The following is an 18,327-nucleotide window of genomic DNA, read 5'->3' on the forward strand; positions in this document are numbered from 1 at the left end:
CCACCCTGAACCAGGACACCCTTCAGGCAACCATCCATCCCCCACCCATGCACCAGGCCTCTATCCTATATAATAAAAGGATAATATGCAAATTGACCCTAACAGAAAGACTGGGAATGACTGGTCACTATGACACACACTGACCACCAGGGGCCAGACGCTTAATGCAGGAGCTGCCCCCTGGTGGTCAGTGTGCTCCCACAGGGGGAGCTCTGCTCAGCCACAAGCCAGGCTAACAGCTGCCAGTACAGTGGTGGTGGTGGGATCCTCTCCCACCTCCTCAGCAGCGCTAAGGATGTCCGACTGCAGCTTAGGCCTGCTCCCCGCTGACAAGTGGCCATCCCCCGAGGGGTCCCAGACTGCGAGAGGACACAGGCCGGGCTGAGGGACCACCCCCCCGCCCCCGAGTGCACAAATTTTTGTGCACCGGACCTCTAGTATTAGTATATAATACTTGCCTCATGAAAGGGTTGTAAAATATGATATGCAATGTCATAGGTTGACTCAGAAATGTCTAAATATTTATCATGGGATTTATGGATAGAATTTACATTCCAGTCTGAATATACTTATAGCAGTTATTAGATTTCTTTATGTGAGCATCATCAAATTCATTTTTGTAACCTTAAAAGCTGATTTCCATACAATGTATGGCTGTTTTCTACTCTTTATTAACATTTTCTTTATTCACCTATTTGCTTGTGCCAATTGATCAGATTACTAGTAAAGTCGTATACACTCATGTCTTCTAGTCCAACTGGAATGTCTTTGGACCATTTTTTTTTTCAAATTCCCAGTGAAAGCAGGTCTATGCAATGTCCATAATGGACAATCAATTAACACTTATTGGTCTTAAAGGCTGATGAAAAATTGAATTGGATGGAGTGTAGGAACTAATTTATTTATGTTCACTTTGACCCCATAACTTAAGTAGCTGAGGATTGAATGTATTATTTGGCTTACATTAAAACCATCAAGAATTTTTTAGACAGCCATCATTTTGGTTTAACCAGATTCCCCACTGAAAACAAATTCTCCAGTTTCAATCCCTTCAGGAGATTTAAAGAAAATTCCACAAGCCCCAGCTCGCCTTGCATTATTCCTCATGGTTTATCTTTTCTGTAACCTAATGAAAATGGCAAGATTGGGGGAAGTGTGGGTATCTGTATATTCTGAAACAAAATAAGAGTTCTTTTCTTACTGGGACGGTGTTAAAAGCAAGCTCAAACTAGGCGACATTCATATTACTATCTCCATGGTGTGGAGAAAAGACTTCAAGTCCAGACCAAAGTGCACGTCATGAGGAGCTGTGGGCCCGAAGGCCCGGCTGTGTTTGCAGCATTGTCCAGGAGGTGATTTCAGATCTAAAGAGTTACTGCATCTCGATGGCCAGGTAGAGTATGAGAATTTCGGGTGCTTGAGAATTGTAAGGGACATGGAGGGACCATTCAGTCTCAAGTTTTCGTTTTACAAATCAGGGGAGTGACTCTTAAAAGGTGTTCTGTGGTTCATTCAGGCAACAACTCAACATCACACCAAGACAAAAGCCCCATCTCCACTCTGCAAACCCTCGAGCTCTGCTTTGTCCTTGTCTGTCTGGGGCTAAATTATTTAACAACAGTGGCAACAAAAGACACTCTTTACTGACAAGTCAAATTATGTTTTAAATTTTGAAATTAGTTGTGATACACAAAAGAAGACTGAATTTTCCACCAGGTCGTATTCGAAAGCATTGATCAAATGCCTTTCAATGAATAAATAGGCTGATGGGAATTGGGAAGCACCAATTACTGAAAGTTGGGGACACAACAGTTGGTGCTCTATGTAGAATATAAAACAACCTCCTTTGAAATAGCATGCATGTATAGTGGTAAATATGCCTCTTTTCATGCTGGTACTTCATACTTTATTGCATTTATCTCCCTTAAAGGTCATTTCAAGTTCTGTGCTCTATAACTTTCCCTTTATCATCTACTCCTCCCAGCGTGCACCACGTGGGCATCTGCAAGGTGACAGAGAAAAGGTCATCTCTCTACTATGCATAGAAGTCTGATTACAAAGTTAGGACCTGTCAATCATTAGTTGATCATGCTTGAGAATCTTCAGCATGAAGGAACAGGAGTAGAAGAAAGCAGCAGAGCTGGAGACTATTACCTGGAAGTGGTTTGCATTCGGACCAGTGTGCTTGCATGTTATCAAAAGATTGTGGCCATTTCTGATCAAATCCTGGTGAGGCAGCAAGGCCAGGTTAAAATCCAGACCTGGCAGTTACTACCTACATTTCAGAAAAAGATGAACTTGCAGAACTCTTTTGGTCTTTGGAACTAGGATGTATATGACACTTAATGCTTGGCACATGGTAGGTATTCAGTGAACGGTAACTGGTGTCAGCTTTATTATTCACCTCCTAAGTGAATTATTGCTTGTCATGTATATAGATATTTCTTGGCAGAGCAATGAACGGAAGCCATGTCTCATTTTGTTTCTCTTGCCTTGTCAAGAGTCAGTGACATAAGAGGATGAGATTCATGGAGGATTCATGTTTGTTCCCAGATCTGCTGCCCGGCCTACTGCCTGCCTCTATGTGTAAAATATGGGTCGTTAATAGCACATAATTTACTGGGGAGTGCTACCGATTCTTATATGATGGACAATGATAGCATGGAGGACAATGTTATTGGAAACTTTTGTGATTTGTCTTTAGGTCTTTGTCACGATATCACTACCTTGTGTTCTTAGGGATGATATTATTTGTCATTTTAATCAGAGAAGGCACATGTGTGAAATGTCTTGCACTCAGCAAGTGCAGTGGAAGTTCATTTGGGAAATTCACAGGAAAGATGTTGTCAACATAACCCAAGAGTTTCCAGAAAGATGCAGAGGAGATACTCTGACAGGCTTATGAAGAATTAAGTCCCTATATAAGCAAATTTTCATGCCTCAGGGAGCCACAGGCTTTTTGTTCAGTCTATTACTATTGCCCCAAATGATTCATTTATAATTTCATTCAGTTTTATTAGATAACTAGAGGCCTGGTGCACAAAATTCATGCAAGAATAGGCTTTCCACCCCCCAGCTGCCGATACTGGCTTCCCTCCGGCACCCGGGACCTGGGCTTCCCTCACAGCCCCTGCTTCATCCAGAAGGTTGTCTGGAAGGATGTCCGGTCTAATTAGCATATTATGCTTTTATTAATATAGATTATTTTTTATTAGATAATTGCCCCCAATTAGGAAGGCTTATAAAAAAACAGATAGAAATCATTAGTTAACAGGGTGTGAACTTATTTATTGGGCTTTTCTAACATATCAAGAAGCTAAACAGATCAGTGTTTGAAGAGAATAGGGGTGTGGGGTACTTAGAAACAGAAGCTACTGAAAAGATAAGGAGTCTCGAAATATAATGTCAATGTTGCCACAGTTCTGGGAAGAGTGAACCATCACTAAAAAGCAAAAATATAATCACAAAGTCGTAGCGTGGGATCAACCTGTGACGCCACCTCCGGAAGCTGCTGGACGCTTGGACAACCATCGGGTTTCCATACACAGTCACATGCCATAGATCATAAAATGTCAAAAATGTGTAACTTTTTCACTTGTCCTTAGATTACCTGTTCACCTGTAGCTGCCTTTCCCTGTGGGGATGTTCAACATAAGTTGAAATTGGATAAACTGAATTCATACCCTGGAGTGTTTTCCAGAAGCAAAGAGACCCTGTTGGCACCCACCACTGCTCTGCACTTTCCCAAACAGTAATTCCTCAGTTAAAACAGGAAAGAAACTCAGACACTGAAAGTCTGTCCTGCTTTGGTTGTTACTTGGTATTGAGTTTCAGAGTTCCTCCCACTCTATCCAAAACCAGAGATGCATGTTTACAAGGATTAGAAATATGTGGCCAGGCTCATGGAAAGGCCACCATCAAATCAGATCACGTGACATAACATTTACTAGCTCGTTCTTATGTACTGTTGTCTTCAGTTTCTTTCAGGTATATCTTTGGAATTCCTCCCCTGATCCTCGTTCTGTTGCCAGTCGCGTCATCTGATTGTGAGATCGAAGGTAAAAGCGGCGAAGAGTACCAGCATGTCATCATGGTCAGCCTCAATGACCTGGTATGTGCTTCTTCTCACATTTTAACTCATTGGGAAAATGTGATAGATACTGTCGCTATGCAGTTTTATATAGTCAAGTATCCATTTATAATTATTGAAAGTGAAATAACTAAGGGATGAAATTCAGTGAGCTACTAATTATATATTTTCATAGCTGGCAATCATTACATCCTTTAAAAATAATTCTTTCCTAGACCTTCAGACTCCCACAACTGCCCATGTCAGCCCTACTGCCCTTCACCATCAAATTTCTCATGAGCATAATGTAACATCACTGTCTGCATTTCCTCACCTCCCATTAACAGCCAGTCTCTCTGGAACCATTATATCAGGAGAGGGAAAATAACAGAACATAACATTGAAAAGGTATCATGGAAAGAGATACATAGCTATTTTATTTTTATCTGAATATGTGAACATATATACCAGCATAGTATGTATTTTATATAATTTGCTATGAGTAAATTTTTCTATTTACTATGGACAATTTTTTATAATAGATTTTATTTTAGAACAGTTATGAGTTTACAGGAAAGATGAGCAGGAAGTAAAGAATTCCCAGATGCCCATTGTCCCTCTGCACAAGCTTCCCCATTATTTACATCTCGTATTTGTGTGGTACATTTGTTACGATTGATTGAACCAATCTTGATACATTATTATTCATTAAAGCTGATAATTGACATTAGGTTTTGCTCCTTGTGTTGTACATCCCGTGGGTTTTCACACATGCAAAATGTCATGTGTCCACCACTACAGTGTTATACGGGATGGTTCCACTGCCCCTGACATCCCCTGTGCCGCGCTGCTTCGTCCCTCATGCCCTTCTCTTGAACCTAAGGCAACCCCGGAGCTGCTTGTGGTCTCTGTAATTTTGCCTTTCTGGAATGTCCTGTAGTTGGAGTCATGCCCTGTGTAGCTGTTTTAGACTGGATCCTTTCATTAGCAATATGTAGTTAAGGTTCCCCCATGGCTTACTGTGGCTTGATGCCTCATCCATTTTATTGTCGAATAAAATTCCATTGAATGGATGCACCTCCGTTTGTTTTTCTATTCACTGCTAGGACTTACCTTGTTTGCTCCCAATTTTTGGCTCTTATGAATAAACCTTCTATAGACATTCATGTTTAGTGCTTTGTACAGACGGACAAAGTGAGTTTTCAAATCATTTGGGTAAATAGCCAGGAGAGCAATTACTGGATTTTGTAGAAAGACCATGTGGAGCTTTGGGTAGTATAGACATTTTAATGATGTTGATTCTACTAATCCAGAAACATGGTATATTCTCTACTTGTGCCTCTATCTCCCTTTCAACATCCTGTAGTTTTCTAAGTATAAGTCTTTTACCTCCTTGGTTAAATTTATTCCTAAATATCTTAATTTTTTTGTTGCAATGGTAAATGGGATTGTTTTTCAGTTTCTCTATCTGAGAGTTCATTATTGGTATGTCATCAATATCTGTGTGTTAATTTTCTATCCTGCTACATTGCCAAATACATTTATTAAATCTAGGCATTTTTTGATGGAGTGTTTAGAGTTTTCTATTTTGCAATATCAAGTCATCTGCAAATAATGAGAGTTTTACTTCCTCCCTTCCAATTTGGCTGCCTTTTATTTCTTCTTCTTGTCTGATCGCTGTGGCTAGGACTTCCAATACTATATTGAATAAGAGTGGTGAAAGCAGACAACCCTGTCTTGTTCCTGTTCTTAGGGAACATGGTTTTCATTTTTGCCCATTGAGTATGATATTGGCTGCAGGTTTGTCATATATGGCCTTTATTATGTTGAGGTATGATCTCTCTATTCCCACTTTGCTGAGAGTTGTATCAAAAAAGGGTGTTGGATTTTGTCGAATACTTTTTCTTCATTAATTGATATGATCATGTGATTTTTGTCTTCCAATTTGTTTATGTAATGTATCACATTTATTGATTTGTGAATATTGTACCAGCCTTGCATCCTGGAATAAATCCCACTTGGTCGTGGTGTATGATCTTTTTAATGTATTGTTGGATCTGATTTGCTAATATGTTGTTGATGATTTTAGCATCTATGTTCATCAGGGATATTGGCTTATAATTCTCTTTCTTTGTAGTGTCTTTATCTAGTTTTGGAAAATTGGATAATGCTGGCCTCATAAAAGGAACTTGGAAGTGGCCCAGCCATTATGGCTCAGTGGTTGAGCATTGACCTATGAACCAGGAAGTCACAGTTTGATTCCAGTCAGGGCACATGCCCAAATTGTGGGCTTGATCCCCAGTGTTGTGTGTGCAAGAGGCAGCCGACCAATGATTCTCTCTCATCATTGATGTTTCTATCTCTCTATCTCTCTCCCTTCCTCTCTGAAATCAATAAAAATATTTTTTTAAAAAAAAGATGGAAGTATGAAGCCATCTAACCAGGGAGGTCTTTATTACTACTTCAATTTCATCTGTTGTGATTGGCCTATTCAAGTTTTCTGATTCTTACTGATTCAGTTTTGGAATATTGTATTTTTCTAGGAATTTGTCCATTTCATCCACATTGTCCAGTTTGTGGGCATCTAGTTGTTAATGGTATTTTCTTACAAACCTTTGTATTTCTATGAATCGGTTGTACTTCACCCATTTCATTTTTTTATTTTGTTTATTTGGATCCTCTCGCTTTGTTTCTTGATGAGTCTGGCTAAAGGTTCATCAATCTTCCTTATCTTTTCAAAGAACCAGCTCTTGGTTTCATTGATCTTTTATATATTTTTTTAGTCTCTACGTTGCAAACCCATCAGGACCTGGTGCTTTCTGCTTTGGAAGGCTTTTAATTATTGATTCTATTTATTTAATAGACATAGGCCAATTCAGATCATCTACTTCTTCTTACATGAATTTTGGTGACACATGATTCTTGAATCTTAAAATACATGTAGGTGTTACCAAAAGCAGCAGAACAGGTTGGGGAGAGGGTCCCTCATCAGGGAGAGGATGGGTCACCTTGAAAAGGAATGTAAATAAGAAACCAATAGGTTTGGTGTGGTTGGACTGTGGGATGCAAGGTGAGAACCAAATCCTCACAGGAAGCCCAGACCACTCAGTGCTGTGTCCACCATACAAAGGAGTCTAAGCACCAGGAAACCACGGAGGACTTTAGGGGGAAGGCATTAGATGTCAATGCCATTCTCCTAATGGCTTTTATTGATATTCCTATTACTTGGTAAAGGCTCATTATGTATTAAGTATAGAATAGAAATATTTGTCCTTTGTTTTCACTGCTGTACCAGAAAGGACTAGAACTCTCAATAAATAATTGATGAATGAATGAATGGAAAATGTAATAACACATCATATTTTGTTTACAACTTTTTGTCTGGCAACCATGTAGATAATTTGTGGGGTAGGATGGGGAGCAAGGAGACAGGAGGAAATACTTCATTAATTTAGGTGAACATTGTTGACGGGTGTAAACCAAGGTAGTGATTCACAATTTTAGGTACTTCCCAATAAACTGAAAGGTTTGTCAAGATACAAGTTGCTGGGACTCACCTCCAGAGATTCCTGTTTTTAAAGAATTTCAGTGATGTGGGAGGCCCACTGGATAATTTCATATATGACCCTCCTTATTTGAAAATAATTTATGAATCAAAGGAAAAAATTAGAATAGTCCCCTGATTTTAGTCTAACACCTAAATTCTCTTGCATCAGATCTACAAAGCCAGATCTGTGGGTATTAGCTGATATGGGTTTCCTTATTTGTTTTTCAGTGGTTAGCTCAAACACAGTAACAAAATAGAATAAACTGGACCATAAATTCAATTAGCTTTTTCAATAAATCCTCACCCGAGGATATGTTTTACTGATTTAAGAGAGAGAAGAAGTGGGGGGTGAGGGGAGAGGAGAGAGAGAGAGAGAGAGAGAGAGAGAGAGAGAGAGAGAGAAGAGAGAAGAGAGAAGAGAGAAGAGAGAAAATAAGAAAGAAGAGAGAAAATAAGAAAGAAGAGAGAAGAGAGAAACATGGATCATTTGTCTCCCAACCAGGGATCTAACCTGCAATGCTCAACTTAGTGAGCCACCCGGCCAGGGCAATTAGCTATTATTATTAAGATACACATTTTATATTAGAATCCATGATTGAACATTCATTTTAAGGATAAATAAAGCAATCTTCTGCCTCATGGAAAAATATATTTTCACTGGCTCCCTCAGTTAAATTGCTTTACTGTGAACCAGCATCGCAGTGCAGTGTGAGGGATCAGAAGACCTAATTTGCTACTAGCTTTGTTCTTAGCAAGCATTGTGATTTTGGATACCTCATCTAACCTCTTTGGACTCTTCAGTCCCTTATAAAATATGGAAATTGAATTATCCCGGAGATCTTTCATAGTGCTCAAATTTTTTGAAACATGCAAAAAGGTCACCTTTTCTTTTCTTCTTTTCTCCTTCTTTCCCTTCCTCATTTTCTTTTGTCCTGATTATTTTCCTCCTTTCATAAATATTCATCAATCCCCTACTATGTGCAATGCTCTATGTCAAGTTCTTCCAAATAATAATAACAATGATATTATTAAGTGGTCTCCAATGAACATAAAATCAAGGACCGGAGTGAAATTTATTCAGAAATAATTATCTTATAAAGCAACAAATAAGCCATACTTGCAGAGAAAAGACTATTCTTTACCCCATTGAATAGTATTGGTATCCTTTGACCATACATGTATGGGTTTATTTCTGGACTCTTCAATTCTATTCTAATATGTTTTTATTGCTATTGACTTGGAGTAAATTTTGATCTCAGGAAGTGAGAGTTCTTCTAGTTTGTTCCTTTTCAAACTTGTTTTGGCTATTTCAGGTCCCGTGCAATTCCATATGGATTTTAGAATCAGCTTGTCAATTTCTAAGAAGAAGTGAGTTGGGATTCTAATAGATTTTGTTGTACCTGTAGATCAATTTGGGGGGTACTGTCTTTTTGATAATGCATAATGATGGTTATGATCTATGAATACAGGATGGTTCTGTTTTTTTAGATCTTTAATTTCTTTCAATGAAGTTTTGTAGTTTTCAGACTGTAAGCTTTGAATTTCTTTTGTTAAAATTATTCTTAAGCATTTTATGTGTCTTTGATGCTATTGTAAGTAGGATTGCTTTCTCAATTTTATTTGAAATTTATGATTCTTAACTCTTACTCCTTGCATACTTACCTAAGTTTGTATCTTATTTTCCCATACTAGTCTATAAGTATCTCAAGGACAGTTTGTGTTTGATTCATCTTTGTATCCCACAGAATGCTCAGTGCACCACCTTGCACCTGGTATTTTTCCATATAAACAAAGATATGAATTGTAATAATATATGATAAATAATATATGAATTGTAAATCAACTTCATATGTTAATGAGAACATGGAATTTGTTTCAAATAAGTTAGGAAATCTTTTTTCTAGAACATTTGTTTCTTTGAAAACTTGTCATGAATAAATATCAGGTACTTCTTTGATATCTGATAGCAACTAGTTTGGGATGTTATACGTTATTTTATTCATAAAAAATTATTTTGCTTAAACATGACTCATATGATTGAATTATGGAACTCTTACCATAACTGAGTCACCAGAATTGAGGCTGGTTAAAATATGAAGACCGCTAGAGAAGGCCAAACACTTTCTCAGGATGACTCAGTATAATACACATTCATTAAGGGCTGTCCTTTGTTCTAAGTTATGAAAATTAATATCTAATGACTAATAGGTTATAATTAGCTTTTACAATTTCTAATATCTTTAACTCTATCTCTATCTCTATCTCTGTTCTAGAGGCCCTCAGAGATTCAACTTCTGTCTTCACCTCTCACATGAACTTTAGAACCATTTAGTTCAAATATCAATTATAAATCTCTGCCCTGATGTACTGTGGCACATCATACGCAATAGCGAACTAATTATCATCACTTTTATCTTGTTCCTGTTTCTGCATTCTCTGTCTTTGGTAATAGCATCTATATTTGTCCTGTCAATCAATCCTGAAATCCCAGCATTATCCTTGACACCCTTGTTCTTTCATCACCAAATCCTATAGATTAATGTATCATTGTAACGCCTGTATAAGTCATTCACTCTGTTGACTTCCACTGTTATAATCTTAGTTCAGTAGCACATAGCCTTCCGTAGGCCCCTGGGTGATCTCATTACCTCCAGTGTACATCTTCACCAGCATTTGAATTGTTTTTCCAAAATTCAAATCTAATACATATTCTCTCTCTTTCACTCCTTTTGCAAAACTCTGTAATGCTTTAAAGTCTCTTTATCTTAAGAACATTTTAATGATGTACCTTCTCATCACTCCTGTTTAGCATCATTTGGGTAATCCCAGCTAATTCAGTATTACAAGAAAAGGAAATAAAATATATACAAATGAAATAAAGTGTTTTTTGTTTACAGATGACATCATTGTCTTCATAAAAAATACAAAACAATCAACAAAAGAACTCCTGAACCTAATAAGCAATTATAGCAAGGTTGAAGGATACAAGATTAATATACAAAAGACAATTGCTTTTCTATTTTTCCAATTGGCATTTATATTAGCATTAAAAAAGAGAAATGCTCAGGTATAAATATAAAAAAATGTACAATATATGTGAAAACCTACAAAAAAAATCAATGAAGAACTAAATACATAGAGAAATACTCCATGTTCAAGGATAGGAAGACTCAGTATTGTAAAGATGTCAATGCAACTTGATCAATGCAATTCCAATAAAAGTCCAGAAGTTGTTCTATGTATATCAACAACCTGATTTTAAAGTTTGTGTGGAATGTTAAAAGACCCACAATAGCCTGCATAATATTGAAAAGCACCAGAGTAATGACATGACCCAAACTCAAGACTTACTATAAAACTAGAGTAATCAAAATAGTATATTAGTGAAAGAATAGGCAAGTCAATGGAACAGAATAAATAGACCAACAGTAATATAGTCAATTGATCTTTGACAAAGGATCAAAGTCAATTCAATGGACAAAGGATAGTCTTTTCAACAAATAATGCTGGAACAGCTGAACATCCACACAAAAAAAATACACCTTTTACCTTTCATAAAAATTAACTCAAAATGGATCCTAGACCTAAACATAAACTACAGAACTCATAGAAAAGAGCATAGTAAAAAGTGATGGAAAAAATATTTTTAAATGGTTAAAGGCAAATTTTATGTATATATTTATCACAATTTAAAAAATTAATATAGTGTAGCAAAAACCATTGAGTTGTGCACTTTAGGTGAATTGGATGTAGATTATATTTCAATAAAACTACAGTGGGGCCTTGACTTACGAATTTAATTCGTTCCGAGACCGAGCTCATTAAGGAGCTCATTAAGGAGCTCGTTAACTCAAATTACTCTATCAACTCAATGCAAAAAATCGGCCGAGAGACAGCTGGTATCTCAAAAAACTCGTTAGGCGGGACACTCGTAAGTCAAGGCCCCACTGTACTAAAGAAAAAAAAAATCTAAGTGACCTTGGATTTGGTGATAACTTTTTAGCTACAACACCCAGTAATACAATCCATGAAAGAAAAAAATGAGGTTGGACTTCATTAAAATTAAAACTCTGCTACAATAATAAAAAGACAAGCCACAGAATAGGGGGAAATATTTGCAAAAGATATATCTGATAAAGGAATTGCTTTCAAAATATCCAAAGAACAGTTAAAATTCACCAATAACAAAAGAAACAATCCAATTTAAAAATGGGCAAAATACCAGAACAAACACCATACCATTCTATTCAGTGGAATGTAACTGGTGATAAAAAGAAATGAGCTACCAAGCCACAAAGGACATAGAGGAATCTAAATGTATATGGTGTGAAAGAATCCAGTCTGAAAGGGCTTATACTGCATGATTCCACCGTATGACCTTTTAGAAATGGCTACTGTGGAGCCATTAAAGAGATCAGTGGTTGTCAGGGGTCAGAGAAGGGGGTGGGAAGAGGAAATGGGTGGTGTACAGTGTAAATTTAGAGCAATGAGATTATCTGTGACACTGTAAAGGTGAATACATGACACATCTGTCAAAACCCAGAGAACTTTACAGCACAGAGTGAACCCTAATGTAAACAATGAACTTCAGTTATTAAAAATGTAACAATATTGAGTCATGTATTATAACAAAGGCACCACACATTAATGCAAGATAATGGTAGGGGAGACTGTGGATGGACAGATGTTCTTTTTTATGCAAACCTAAAAGTGTGTTAAAAATAGTCTATTTTAAAAAAGGAAAATCTATATACTGGTATATAAAAGCCTAAGCAACTGGCCGACCAGCCAACCATTCAACCGGCTGACAGGTAGCTATGACATACCCTGACCACCAGGGGGCATACACTCAACGCAGGAGCGGAAACCACAGTCATGGAAACATGGAACAGACTGATGAATCTCAGAGGGAAGGGGACAGGGGAGAAGGGCAGTAAGATATTAACTGAAGATCTTATATCAGCGGTTCTCAACCTGTGGGTCGCGACCCCTTTGGGGGTCGAACAACCCTTTCACAGGGGTTGCTTAAGACCATCAGAAAACATATATAATTACGTATTGTTTTTGTGATTAATCACTATGCTTTAATTATGTTCAATTTGTAACAATGAAATTAGGGGTCACCACAACATGAGGAACTGTATTAAAGGGTCGGGGCATTAGGAAGGTTGAGAACCACTGTCTTATATGCATACTAGGGTCCCTAGGCTTGGCCTGCAGGGATCGGGCCAAAACTGGCTCTCTGACATCCCCCGAGGGGTCCCAGATTGCAAGAGGGCACAGGCCAGGCCCAGGGACACCACCAGTGCATGAATCCATGCACCAGGCCTCTAGTAAAATAATAAGTAACTAATTTTTTTAAAAAGAAGACCAATAGTACCTATTTTAAGACTATATAAATTCTCCACCTCCAACATCCTGTGGTATGGACAATTAGTTGCTAGGGATGAAATAATTACATTTCCATAGATATTTTCCTGGGAAGAATGACATTAAGAACCCAACCTGTTGTTTGGGTTTTTGAGATCCCATGATATTAGATTCTTTCTTTCTAATTTTTCTTTTATTTTAGAGAGGAGGAAGAGAGGGAGAGACCCAGACAGAGATCTGAGGACCCCACCACTGCAGATCTCCTTGGAGACAATGTTGGGCATATAAGAGTGAATTAAATAATTATAATTTTGGTACGTCAGGCCTGTGCATGGTTGGAGCTGGTACAACATCTGGACCAACAAAAACATCCGACTATGTTGCATGGGTTTTCTGTGTTGGTAGCTTGTAGCTGCAACAGAAATCAAGAGCAGGAAGAAAAAGCATAAGCCAAAAGGTGTGGATGGATGAAATAGTCCTGTTTTTCCTATGTGGCAAATGGAAGGAAATATCTTCTGTTTGCACTGATTAAACTCTCTATATTCTCACACAATTCAGACGCCTGAAAAGAAAGATTTCTGTGGATCTAGCAAGTCAGGATAGAACTAGTTTAATTGGAAACATTGAAAAGACATGAAATTTGAGTAATCTCAATCTGCTGAGGGGTTCATACCTGCTCTGCAAAGTATGATGATCTCATTACAAAGAAATGATATAACGTGGATTCTAACCTTCATAAGGGACTTTAACAGACCAAGTTAGGTGATGACACCGAGGGTCTAATGGTACCTGTATCACTGTCATTCATGACTTAAAATTTGCTGCTGGGGTAAGTTGAAGGATGGAAGCACATTAAAGTAAACTAAAACCTCGCAAAAGTATCAAATAGAGCATCATGCCATGGCCAGTGTGACTCAGTAGGGTGTCATCCTGTGCGCACCCTAGTTTTGAGTTCGATCCCCAGTTGTGGTGTATACGGGAAGCAACCAATCCATGCTTCTCTCTCTCCTTCTTGCTTCTTCTCTTTCTAAAAATCAATAATAAAGACCAGTTTAAAATAGCACAGCAGACTAAGGAAAAGACACGTCTTTGCACACACACACACAAAAGTCATTGAAAGTGGGAGGCAAAGTGGGAGGCTAAGAATGAGAAAAATCTTTCAAGAACCCACATGACTGACTAGCATCCTAATATAATAAAATATGATGTCCTGGGCTGAGTGGTGGCGCCCCAGGTGATATGCACATGCACCTGGAAGCTGTGAATGTGACCTGGCTTGGGGGAAGGGTCTTTGCAGATATAATTAAGACTTTTCAGGCGAGAACATCCTGGATTGGGTGGGTCCTAAACCCAACAAGTGTCCTTGGAAGTGAAGAGCAGAGAAGAGAAAAGGGCCACCTGAAGGCAGAGGCAGGGGTTGGAGTTCCGCAGCCACAAGCGAAGGGACACTGAGGATTGCCAGCGCCTCCACAGGCCAGGAGAGAGACATGGGACCCTCTCAGCATTCTGATTTCAGACTCAGCCTCCAGAACTGTGAATGAATAAAGTTTCTGTTGTTTTAAGCAGCCCGGTTTGTGGGAATTTCCTATGGAAGCCATAGAAAACGCATACAGCTGGTGACAAAGATCTCACGAATGCTTTACCTTGGAAATGTCTGCTGGGGAAAAGGCGAGCGATGTGGGCAGATGACCCCCGGAATATCACAGTCCTCCTCCAAAGCAAGGACACGTCGCCGTCACCTGGAAGTGACCACTCTCTTCTCCTCAAGGAAGGCCGTTCGCCAAACCCCACAATGGACTTGGGAAAAATAAATTGTTAAACTAAGAGCACAGCCCTTGTTCCCCAACACAACTGACTATGACTGTGCCTGCTTCCCTCCCCTGCCACAGTGCCACCTCCACACCCCAGCCACCCGCCCTGTGTCCCCAGGCTTCATGAGAGCAGAAAGAATAGATAGCACCCTGGCCTCGCTGAGACACGACAGTGAGGGGACATGGTCCCCGCAGCTGGAGAGGAACAGAAGAGGCTTTTCTAAGCAGGGACAGCGGGATGAGAGCTGGAGCCAACCCCGATTGCAGTCTGCGAGTGAAGAAGGAGGCCCCCTCGGCCTCCCTTTCCTAGGTGCCTCTCATTAAAGACGTGGCTCACTCAGACCTGCCGGGTTTCTCTTGACTCTGGGCATTTCCCTTTGAGGACAATGGGGTTTCTCCTACCCCCACCCTTTAATAGCTACTTCGTGAGAATTTCTATATTGGTAATTTTTAAATTGGTTTTGAACCCAGCTCTGTGTCAGCATTAGATTTGGCAATATTGTAAGTTTTACAGAACTTGCCTTCTTTGCCGGGTGCATATCAAGGTCAATCTCAACCAGGTAACCAAGCAAGATGCTGTGGATCTTGTAGAACGTAATGCAACATGTGTGTGTCAGGTGTTTTCAATGAATGGTGGTCGTTCATGCGGTTATTTATTCAATGACCGTCACTGGTGTTGAGGACTATGAGGTTAGAAGTGCAGTTTGTGGAGATAAAGGGTTTCTGCGCACCGCGAAGGCCACAGATATGTTTTCGTTTGACTGTAAATAATTTATAGTGAACATACTTAGGTTATGACGCAATGGGCCCTGGGTGAATGTTTAGCCTGAGTGTGCCGCTTGGTTAGCTCTGTGACGGTGGGTAAATTACTTAAGCTTTTTACACTTTAGTTTCCTTATTTCTAAGAATGGGGATAGTGTAAGGATTAAATGAACTAATAGATACAAAACTCATGAAACAATGCCTGCAATTTAGTGAGCATTCAAGAAGTGATGGTTTTTATGATAATTTTCATGTTGGAAATAATATGTCTGCAATAATACCTCCTAAATTTCCCATTTCACATCCTTAAAAAACAAAAGCAAATCAAAACCTATACTATTTTTGAATGGCTATACATTGCTTGATTCATGAGAGTGAAATTATTTTAAAATGTGAACATATACAAGATGATTTTGCATTTGTAGAACTTAAAGTAGATCATCAGTAACTGTGGATTTCAGATTTTTATCTGTGAATTTTTCCAAATAAATCCTACCCCAAACTCCAGGGAGGCCTCCGGCCTTGGCCAGTCTGCATCACCTCCTGCGCATTTCTCACCGGCCCTGTGAAAACTACCGCTCCAGTTCACTGCACTCATTTCGCAGACAGGAGATTAAGGAGAGGCTACATCCACAGCACAGTGCCACAGGGAGGTCTCCTGGTCGGGGAATGTTTGGGTCCGAATCCCAGCTTCATCACTTTGGCATGGAGACGTTGGGCAGTCAATTAACTGCTGTTGGACCTTAAAATTCATTATTCAGAAAATTAGAATTTTCGCTCACATAATCTCAGAGGCCCATTCCTGCTGAAAAGTTATTTAATGCCAATGATGGAAATGTTAGGACACACTTACCCACACCTCTATTTCAATGTTCTTTCCATTGCACAGATGTAGGATTCCAGTCTACTTAGAATACACAGAGAATGGATGCCCTGTGGGAAACTTCAGTGGAACTCTCATAACAACATTCCTACACACCCAGAGGAAGATGCGCTTCTCTTTCATCTGTGACACTATCCTGACTACAGGCGCCTGTGTTACCAGGATTCTAATTCTTAGTGTCTGTGTTTGACATGAACATTGATATTTAGGAAAATCTGCCAATTGCTGAATCATGCATTTCTGGAACACCATTTCTTATCCCCATGCATATATAACCACACCTTGATTAACACAAGTGAATAAAAAACCGAGTTGTGTATCTAGGGTGTGTTGGTGAAGCTGGGAAGGCCTGCCACGAATAGAAATTACATATTCACCGCCAGAAAAAGGCCACCAGGTATACAGAACTTTACACAAGCTGAAGAATGGGTTGAACAGCAAGATTTAGTCATCACCTCTGTGGTATCCTCCTTCGTCCTCTATTCATGACACTGTAGGTGTTTCTGATGCTTTCTGTGGATTGATCTTTTTTAAATTGAGCCTCATCAGAGAAATTCTACAGAGGTCGTTTCACAAGTGGAAATTCACACTCAAAAATTTTCCTTTCCAACTCTTCTGCATAAAAAGCATTTGGGGGTACTTTTATGATATTATTTTGAAATGCCATATTTGATAATATAGGCATTTCCAATGTTATTTCTAGACTGGTGTCCTTTGTTTTATTCCTGGAGTGTTCTCTACAGTAGATGGCCATCAATTTCAATTGTTAAAGCATTTAACTTTCTGTTTCTGCTACCGTTTGTCCAATGAAGACATGCAACATATAACATGCTATTTGATGAGTGTAAGTTGAATGAGAAACAAATTGACAATAAACTTTATTTGAACGGCTTTACTTAGGCTACTCTTGGTCATAGGAAGGACTTCGGAATTAACGGATTGGCTTTGGTAGTCACAGAGCTTTGATTAATTCATTTACAATTGTGAATGGATAGTGCTACTTAGTCACCTTGGAATTTTAGCATAAAATTTAATAGGAAACATGTTTTGGCTATTAAATCACTGTATTCAATATCTCCTGTTTTTTTAAGGTCAGAGCATAATTAATATGTTTGTTGTCATAGAAAGAATAAATGCTAATGCCAAGAGACTTTGCCTACTCCCCCCACCCATTGTTATCCTGAAAAGTGGGGCAGTAGACGATGGGACGGCAGGAACACAGGGTTTGATAAATAAGGATGTGCTGTCTTAGTCTTTACAAATACATGCTATCTTCTCAAAGCCTGTCCATTGATGATGAATTCTCAGTAACAGAGAAATCCAAACTGCCAGACAGGATAAGCAGAGTTGAGTGCACAAATACCTATATGAAATTTTGTATGTGTTTTCTTTCTCCTGATTTTTTTGGGGAAAATTTAGAACATGATTATAAGTTTGGAGTTGATTAATTAATCACTTTTTCACAGTGACTATTCCAAAATCAAGAAGCCTACTTACCTAACTATGTAGATCTCTCCAAATTGGAGTCAGTTCCTTTACTCAGCTGGACTTGCACCAGATGTACAGTTCTAGGGAGACAGAAATCTTACAAACCACCTTCCTTCGGATTCTTCTGTATTTCTCACCTGCTCTACATCTACCTCCTCACATTGTATTTCTCCATAGTTTATGTCTACTCACCCCCTAACTTGACTCTCTAGGCAAAGCAGATAAGCATCATGGTCAGCTATACAGTATGAACACTTCCCCAACATGCAGTAATCATCACAAGGCAGAGATGAAACGACGCCACATCCCTGCCCGGCAACCTTCCACAGGTTACCCCTCATTGTCTGTGGAGCACATGACTGACACCTTCTCTGGGCATTTGGGAAGCAGAGTCTGC

At 38.9% G+C, this 18,327-nt stretch overlaps 1 protein-coding gene across 3 annotated transcripts in view; it reads left to right on the top strand.

The window, feature by feature from the left end:
* The first annotated feature begins 1,845 nt into the window (after positions 1 to 1,845).
* The window catches only part of IL7 (interleukin 7), a 49,640-nt gene continuing 33,158 nt past the window's right edge, over positions 1,846 to 18,327 (top strand). For all 3 annotated transcript variants that reach the window (XM_023751919.1, XM_023751921.1, XM_023751920.1), the window contains exons 1-2: positions 1,846 to 1,870; positions 3,978 to 4,111. In XM_023751919.1, coding sequence (XP_023607687.1) covers positions 1,861 to 1,870; positions 3,978 to 4,111 — 144 coding nt within the window. In that variant the 5' untranslated portion in view covers positions 1,846 to 1,860. The remainder of the gene's footprint in view (positions 1,871 to 3,977; positions 4,112 to 18,327) is intronic.

The sequence above is a fragment of the Myotis lucifugus genome, unplaced genomic scaffold (genome assembly GCF_000147115.1).
Source record: "Myotis lucifugus unplaced genomic scaffold, Myoluc2.0 scaffold_27, whole genome shotgun sequence".
NCBI lineage: Eukaryota > Metazoa > Chordata > Mammalia > Chiroptera > Vespertilionidae > Myotis > Myotis lucifugus.